At 55.0% G+C, this 8,901-nt stretch overlaps 1 protein-coding gene across 1 annotated transcript in view; it reads right to left on the reverse strand.

Moving 5' to 3' along the window:
* The window catches only part of SLC25A38 (solute carrier family 25 member 38), a 15,664-nt gene extending 8,352 nt beyond the window's left edge, over window positions 1-7,312 (reverse strand). The window contains exon 1 of the mRNA XM_023732208.1: window positions 6,988-7,312. Within this exon, the coding sequence (XP_023587976.1) occupies window positions 6,988-7,056 (69 nt within the window). The 5' untranslated portion in view covers window positions 7,057-7,312. The remainder of the gene's footprint in view (window positions 1-6,987) is intronic.
* Window positions 7,313-8,901: the final 1,589 nt, after the last annotated feature.

Here is an 8,901-nt window from a genome sequence, read left to right on the forward strand (position 1 = left end):
TGTGGCAGTCTGCTTCCATGAAGATTACAGCCTTGGAAACCCTATGGGGCAGCTCTACTCTGCCTCCAGGGTTGCTGTGACTCGGAACAGACTCGAGGGCAGTGGGTTTAAAGGATAGGAGCGGGCATTAATTCCCCAGCACCTCCAGCAAAATGAGTTCCTGACGCCAGAAAGAGCCTTGGGGCAAAGAAACGCAGGGTCGGTGCACCTAAGTGGCCAGGGCAGGTGGGGTAAGAGCTGCTCCAGAGCCTTCCCGCTGCACTAAGGTACCACACCAAGATGTGCAGAGTCCGTACTTCCCCAGACCTCACACACAAGTCGGCAACAGCATGGGGAGTGCAGGAAGACCACCCAGGTCCTCCCACCACTTCCAACTCACGCGCCCTTAAAAGCTGGTGAGGTGGATGAGAAATGGCTGCTTATCAGTGGAGAAGGTGGAAGAGAACCCAGACCAAAAAGGCAGCTTACAGGGGACATCCCTTTCCAAAGGCCCAAAAGACTCTCCGTGCGAACCACCTTTAAGAGCAGTGCGAACATCCCAACACGTCTGGACCTGAAAATAGACGAAGTGGAGGCAGGGAAGAAAAAATCAAAATCACTTAGACTGCTTCCTCAAAAGAACTCTGACTCAAAGCAGACTTTGTGTTGACTCCAGTGTGTTCACATCTTCTAGAACACTTAAGAATCTCTACGGTGGGTCTGGGGATGACTCTGAGCTCTTGTGGTGTTCGGAATTCGGCATGCACGTGTCTGACTGCCCAGTGATGCCGTGAGCAACTGGAGGGATAACCTCCTGTTTTATACAAATTCTGCACACTTCTCACAGTGCTGAGCCCACTACAGGGTCTAAAACAGACGCTCGATACTTAGATCATTTTCAGAAAACCACCCGCTATGCATGCGAGCCAGTGCAGTCATGACGTCACACAGTGAACTCTCTGACAGTGTGTGTAAATCCACCAAGGCAGATCCCGGGAAGCTGCTCAGGAAAGGACCCTGTTTAATTACAAGAAACGTCAAATATAAAAAATACCCGTAGAAAAGGGAATGCAAATAACATGCGAGAGTTGGGTATGGCCTGTGTTTCTCTCTGAGCTCCCGACAGAACAGAAGTTAGTTTAACGTAATGAAGATGCTCCTGTGTCTGAGACGCTGTTGGAGCCAGGTCCACAGTGAAATGTCGGGTATCGGTACCTACCCGTGGGCTGAGGGCTGGAGAGTCTGGAGGCGTGTTTTAAGGAGATCCAGAGGTTGAAAAAGGAGGGTCGAGCAGGTCCCACTGATGGAGCCACACAAAAACGCCTTGATCGCTGGGTGTAACTACAAGACAACAGAATGCGGTCAGCAGCTTTGCCTCAGCAACCCTCACCTTTCTCCACATCGAGACCAGCGGATTCCTCTGTAAAGATCCTCGTGGCTCCTCATGTCATCCCATGCTTCAGAGAAGGGAAGGGTGTCGCCAGAAATTAGTGATGCTGGAATGCCATGGAGGACAGTGCAGGCTGCAAGAGCTGGAGGTCCCTCGGGAGAAGCTTCTCGCTGGTCTTAGTCCTCGGGTGGTACAAATGGTTAAGGTGCTCGGCTGCTAACTGAAAGATCCACTCAGAGGTGCTTTGGAAGAAAGGCCTGGCAATCTACTTCCAAGATATCAGCCGCTGAAGATCTTAGGGAACACGGTTCTACTCCAACACACATGGGGTCACCATGAGCTGGAGTCGACTCAGAGGCAGCTGGTTTAGTCTAAGAACTTTGCTTCTCCCGAGGGACGTGTCTGTCTCCTTCTGTGAATGATGCCATCGACCATGCCTCTTTACTGTCCTACTGCCAACAGTAACTGGCTATGTTCTTAACCTCGCAAGAGCAGAATCAGCTGAACACGGTGTCTTAACTCTGGGGTTCCTGTGGCCTCGCAAGAGCAGAATCAGCTGAACGCGGGGTCTTAACGCTGGAGTTCCCGTGGCCTCGCAAGAGCAGAATCAGCTGAACGCGGGGTCTTAACGCTGGAGTTCCCGTGGCCTCGCAAGAGCAGAAACAGCTGAACGCGGTGTCTTAACTCTGGGGTTCCTGTGGCCGTAGCACCTGTAGATATTCACCACAGCCAAAGGAAGTAAAGCCGGAAGCTCAGCCGCGTGTCAAATGTGGGTGCCCCTTCCTGACAACCTGGGCATTTCCTTAGTGTAAACCTTTCCCTTTCTCTTGTGCTTGGACCATAGGCAGCTCTATGCCCCAGAGGGCCTCCTAGGTTTGCAGCCTCTCCTTTAGCCCAAGAGGCACCCCAAGAAGGGCAGGCTCCTCAAAGGCTGAATGGACCTGCCTCGAGCACCTTCCGGGGGCCTCCACTCCCAGCACTGCTGCTGCTGTAACCGGCCAGCGTCCTCTCTCCAGAACCCAGCCTCGGAACCACAGATGCAGTAAAAATTTAAAATCCAACCAGCAAACAAAAATGCCCTATTCCAAAAGCCACACTTGGCAAGTTCTGTCCAAAAAGACCTTCTCTCGCCCTCACTAGGTGAAATTTGTGCTGTCATTTTTTAACAAATGGTATACTGCTACCCTAAAATACTATAAGATGAACACAAACTTGTGTTATGTATGTCACTATCGACCCACAACTAAAATTTGTGTAATCTGTAGAATTTGGTTCATGGAGAAGAGAGATCATTCCAAATTATACCAAATGAGCAACTCAAGTTGTAACAAGAATTACTTAAAAGGCTGTTGGAAGAAGGACCAAGTAAGTTCATATAATGAAATCCTGGAGCTTATACCCACTTTCCAGTAATAGTCAAAGGTGGTAGAGTTGAAAAGACAACAGGTAAAACCCAGCAAAATCTATAGATTTCAGCAGGTCCGCAGCAGCAGCCATCTCCGCCCAAAGAGGTGCTCTGCTCTTTTGCTAACCAGCACTCCCCTCCTTCTGTGCTCCTCAGCCTCACCCCAGGCTTCGTGATCAACCAGCCACTCTCACCCACACACTTGGCCTCCCCTTCCACTGGCATCTTCTCTGCGTGCAAGCACGTCCGAAGCCTCCAGTCTTTCCAGCCTGGACTCCACACCATCTCCACTCTCTCTTTGCCCCCTCCCCCGCCTCTGCCTGCTCACCAAGGACCTGCCAAGTCCCAGGACCCTCTTCTGTCCTTAGCTTGGTGGGCCTCTCAGGTACATGAAGTGGCTGATGGCCGCTCCTCTCCGTTTCTGTTTCTGAGATACGACCCTCTCCTCCTTTCTGGCTGCCCTCTCAGTCTCCTTCCCCTGGCCTGCCCCTCACAAGTCTGTTCTTATCTCCTCCCTCTGCAGCTCTCCAGGGCAATCTCACCCACATCCAGCCTTCACACACACACACACACGCCTGTCTCCGGCCCAGCCCAGCCCTCTCTCCAGACTCTCTCCCCCATCTCCGCTCCAGTAGCTCACAGCCATCTCAAATTCAACACGTACAGACTTACTTGCCTCTTGCCGAATCGGCACTGGGACACTCCGGGCATCCAGCCTGGAGATCTGGGAGACACCGAGAACCCCTCATTCCACCTAGTCATCGTGACCAAGTCCTGCTGACTGACCCTCAATCTCTCAAAGCCTGCCCCGCACTGATCCATCCTAATGATCCTAATGGCCTCCTTAGCAGTTTCCAGTCTCAACCTTGCCAAGCCGTCCTCCACTGAGCTCCCAGGGTAGCGCAGCACCAGTTAGGCATCTACACACACTACCTCGAAATCTCACAACATTCCTATGAGTCAGGTATCCGAAACCCATTTTACAGAAACACAGAAGTGTCCTAAAGCTATTGGGTCTGAAGCTATTGGTCAGGACTCAAGTTCACACCTTCTCACCACACAGAGTCTGAAGTAGAAATCCAAAGGACACTTCTCAGGCCCCCCAGCAGCACTGGTGACCACTACTGTTCCTTCTTGAAACCCTCTTCCTGTGGCTTCAAGGATTAATGCTGTCCTGTTCTCCTCCCCCCCCCCCCCTTACTTTTCTGCCTTCAAACAAAGACGTTCGTCTTCATTCCTTGAACATTCGCAGCCCTGAACAATCTTCCCCTGTCCCTCCACGGCTCCTATTTCTACCCTTATATCCATACTTGGAACCTCTCTGCAGAAGTCCACACTCACATCCACTTACTCAGCTGTCCCACAGGCACCTCAGACGACATTTCAAAACCTGAACCCATCCTTCTCCCCAGCCTGCTCCTCCTCCAGGGTGCCCTACCCCAGTGAATGCTCATCCGCTTCTCCACCGGCCTCTTCACCTCATTTCCTCGGCCCCTCCCTCTAATCCACTTCTACCCTGCTGCCAGAGTCATCCTTTAGAACTAAATCTGATTACGGTGCTTCCAGGTTCAAAACCTTTCAACGAGAGACTTAATGTTTTGAATAATTTGAATTTACTAAAGAAAGAAAAAAAAAGTGAAATGCAAATACAGGTAGTGATAAACGTTGGAAACCACGAAGTATTATATGAACTTGTCATTAATATTCGTTGAATTAAAGTAAAAAACAAAACCCAACTCAAACCAAGACCGATGCTGTCCAGGTGATTCTCCTTTAACAGCTGCCTAGCGCTTCCTTTGACGGAGTCCACACTTCTGGCTTCGAAGACTCCTCTTGAACCACGTGGCTCCCCCTTGTGGGTCTGGCCTGTGCCCTCACCCCCCTCCCTCTTACCCCCGCTGCAGTCACAGTGAGGACTCTTCCTCTCACCGCTGAACACGCTCACGTGTGGTCCCTCTGCCCTAGCTGCAGCTGAGCCTAATCCATCCCTGGGGGCCTCCGCTTAGACCTCACCTGCTCTGGGAAACCCCCCTAACTCCCCGGATCTGGGTTCGGGGCCCCTCCTCGGTGCTTCCCCGGCATGTGTGCCTTGTTTATTTGCCCCCTTCCCTCAGCACGGAGAGTCCAGGACAGGAGAGGCTGTGGCTCCAGTCTGTCCTGACAGGCGTTTCGCCAGCGCTGATGGTGGAGCCCGGTGCACAGCAGCGCTCGTCAGTGATGAAGAAATGAATCTTGTCATCTAACAGGACACCTGCGCGTGGCCCTCCCTTGAGCACAGCCCCACAGGATAAAGCTCAGAGGTTCGTGCCCGGCTTGGAGGGCCCTGAATGCCCTACCCCCGGACAGGGTACGCTCCCACACCTCCCTCCAGCCCTCTGCTCCAGCAATGCCCACAGGTATTGTATTTGTTTTAAGGGCTGTAGTCCTCCCCAACCCCCACTGCAGGAACTATCTTCTTTGTCTTTATTTTCACAGCACAGTGTTTGGACATATTATTGGCTAAATAAACATTTGTTGAATAAATGCACTCTTCAGAATGGAGCCCGTATCTTTTTTAACTTTGTAATTCTCCACAGTGCATTAGCACAGAGCAGATGCTAAACAAACACCATCCGTATAAAGATGAACCCCAATATGTGAAAACAGGTAACACAGCTGCTAGAAACCCCCAAATAGAATGACACTCTTCATTTTGAATGGTCTTAAGGTATTGTCGGTGGTAGATGACACATCCTTGAATGGTTGACTTGATATTTTAAAACAGCCTCAAAGTCACTCAAGACAAAGAAACCAAAAACCAAACTTGAGCCGTGGAGTCTACTCCAACTCACAACAACCATCTAGGACGGGGGAGATCTGCCCCCCTGGGTTTCCAAGGCTTTTATCTTTACAGAAGCAGACTGCCACGTCTTTCTCCCGGGTTTGAACCCCTGACCTTGTGGTTGGGAGGCTAGCGCTCTAACCGCTGCGCCACCAGGGCTGCTAGTCAAGATAAACAGGATGCGTCATTCATTCGGGGCGGCGCCAGTACACAACCAAACCACACACCTGCGCACAAGGCAACGAGCGGCACTGAAGCAGCTCACAAACTAGTTCCAAGGGTAATTCGTACTTCCCCCCCTTTTTTTTAAAAAATGTACTTCAGGTGAAGGTTTACAGAATAGTTTCTCATTAACGTACTTCCCTCTTTAAAAAAAAAAAACAAAACCTACATCCAATTCAAATCAAGGGTCCAGAGCCAGAAGGCCCCGGTAAGCAGGAAGCATGATAGCAAACATGCCGACGTAGAGCCGCCGCCTCAGCCTCTTTAAGGATTTTAAAGAAAATCCGGCCCCTCCCGCCTCCGCGGGTCGCCCCACACCAAGCCCGCAAGGAGAGAGCGGCCGCCGCCCGGGGACTTGGCCCTCTCCCGAGTCCCGCGGGCGCAGACCCACGCCGGCCTCCACCTCCTCCACGCACGCACCAGCCCCGCCCCGCCTCCACCAATGGCGGGCCGGCGGCTCGACCGCGGCAGCCAATGCGGACGCCGGGAGGGCGTGGTCTCGAGGCGCCAGGGGCCACACCTTCCCCCGGCGGGCGGGAGACGGACACACCCAGACGCTGCGCTCGCCCCGCCCCCCGCATCGCTCGCCGCTGCCCGCCGGCGCAGTGCGGTCCTGGGCGACTTGGCTCAGGCACCGACGCCTATCACCGAACCCTGAGACGGTCTAAATAGAAATGTATCTGCCCGGGCAGGGAGCCAACTCAAAACAACGTCCTGCTGGGCACGCACCTCGACACACCCCCAAAAACCAAAATCCCAAACCCACTGCCGCCCAGTCGATTCCGACTCCTAGCGACCCTGCAGGACAGAGAAGAACTGCCCCATAGGGTTTCCAAGGCTGCCCCAGGGAGCGGCTGGTGGGCTCGAACCGGCGGCATTTCAGTTCGCAGCCGAGCGCTTAAGCACTGCGCAACCGGAGCTCCGCCACCCCCCAAGGCCCTGGCCATTCCGCGGATCGAGGCAGACACAGCGCCGCGGCCGGCCCCGGGCCCCTCCCTGCCCTTCCCGCCTCCATCCTAGTCAAACGCCCCCTCTCCCGCCGAGCCCCCAGCCCTGTACGATGGGGGCGGGAACGGCTCCCCGAGGGTCGCTGACGCTCGGCCACATCCCCAGTTTCCCTGCCCGAGCCGGCGGTCGCCGAACCTCGGCCCTCCGGGCCCCGCAGCTCACCATGAGCGTTTCCACTCGGTCTCCGACATCTTGAGGCTGCAGCAGCGCCGGCCGCGCCTTCCGAATCATCCGCGATGCGGCCCCTGAGGGCGCGGGGCTCAGGCCCGGCCCGGAGACCGTGGGGAGGCGACGGCCGTGCGACCGTTTTAAATCGGGGCTCTGGTGGGTGTGCTCAGGCAGGGCCAGGCCGTCGGGGGTCCCGGCCTGCGCGTCGCGGCCCGCGCGCTGCTCCCGGCGCCGACGAGGCTGCACTGGAGCGCCTCGCCGCTGGTCGCTCGCCGGACAGACACCGCGTCTCCTGACTCTGGGACCGGAGGCGATGAGGGTGTGTGTATCCGGGGGGTGGAGAAAGCCGAAGGGACTAGGCGCAGAGGTGGGATTTTAGCTTCCGGGGTGGGGCGTTCGTGGAGCGCCCCCTCGTGGGAACGCCCGGGACTGCAAGACCTGCGACCTCCGGCGTCCTGGGCGGGACCAGGCCTCCGCCGGGACGTTTGTCCAAGGGGGAGCCTGTGAAGCTGGCCGTCCCCGTTTGCGAATTAGCCTGCTAGCCCACAATATTTGTCACCCCCGTCAGGGCTCTCAGGCTCTCGCAGTCATCACAGACGTGCGCAGAGCGGCGGAACAGCCCGGGTTCCAGCTCTCAGGGTGAACCCGTGTCCTGAGGGACCTACTCGGTGACCATCTTTGTCGTTTTTGCGCCCTTTGTTGGCGGCTTCGCTGTTGAGCGTGGGCCCGAAGCGTCGTGCCGAGGTGCTGCCAAACGCTCCTAAGCGCAGAAGGCCGCGATGTGCCTCACGAAGGAAACGTGCGAGCTGCAGAAGCTTCGCTCGGGCGTGAGCGACGGAGTCCACGACCCGCTACATCCCGGAGGAGGAGGAGGACAGCCGCCGGTCGGTGCGGGAGGCCGCCCCCGAGAGCGCCGCAGTCCCGGCCGTCGAGTGTTTGAGGAGGCCATGGCGGGGAGGGAGAGGCGCCTCCACCTGTGGCTTCCAAGATGGCGGCGGACCGCCGAGGCGCCGTGGACGGCGTGGTGGTGAGGCGGGAAGCCGGAGAGATTAACAGCCCCGTCGAGCCTTTCTGGGCCAGCGCTGGCTGCCTCGTGCATTGCAAACGGCGACACGGGGCGAGGCTGCTTCCGCCTATCAGGAGGCCGCGGATGAGTTTAAAAAATACCTGCTGGACGTTATACAGGAGAAGGGTTATGTGGAAGATGAGGTTTTCCACGCTGACGAGACTGGCTTGTTTTACGAGGACGTTGGCAGACGAACGTATAGAATGCAGACGGCCTCCAAGGCCCCTCACTTGAACCGTTCAGAGACTGCACCCTTGCTATCGTGCACGAATGCTAAGGGCGACTTTAAGTGCAAACCGCTAATGGTGTACAGAGCTCCAAATCCACACGCACTTAAACGGAAAAACCCGAACTGTGTGCCAGTCCATTGGAGATGGAACAAAAAAGCATGGATGACATCCGAAATATTCTGGGACTGGTTCCACAACTGCTTCGTCCCAGGAGCTGAACGCTGTCTCCAGGGCAGAAACCTTGTCTTCAAGGTTTTTATTAATTTTGGATAATACCCCAGTCCATTGCCATGAAGAACTGGAAGATGCCCACCCCAATGTAGTTCTTTTCATGCCCCCAAACACTACGTCTCTCATCCAATCCCTCTGTCAGGGCATAATAAAAGCTTTTAAGGCGCACTACATGAGGGAGCTTTATAGCAAGGCTTGCGAGGCTTTCGATGCCGACAAGGAAGCCACCATGTTGGATTACTGGAAGTCAGTCACTTTAGGCAACGTTATTGATTATGTCGGCACAGCATGGGACAGCATCAAGCAGGCTACTGTCAACAACGGTTGAAAAATGTTTGGCTGGACTGCGTGAAGAACGTCAAAGGTTTTGAAGGAGTTAAA

This window comes from Trichechus manatus, unplaced genomic scaffold (genome assembly GCF_000243295.1).
Source record: "Trichechus manatus latirostris isolate Lorelei unplaced genomic scaffold, TriManLat1.0 scaffold00049, whole genome shotgun sequence".
Lineage (NCBI taxonomy): Eukaryota > Metazoa > Chordata > Mammalia > Sirenia > Trichechidae > Trichechus > Trichechus manatus.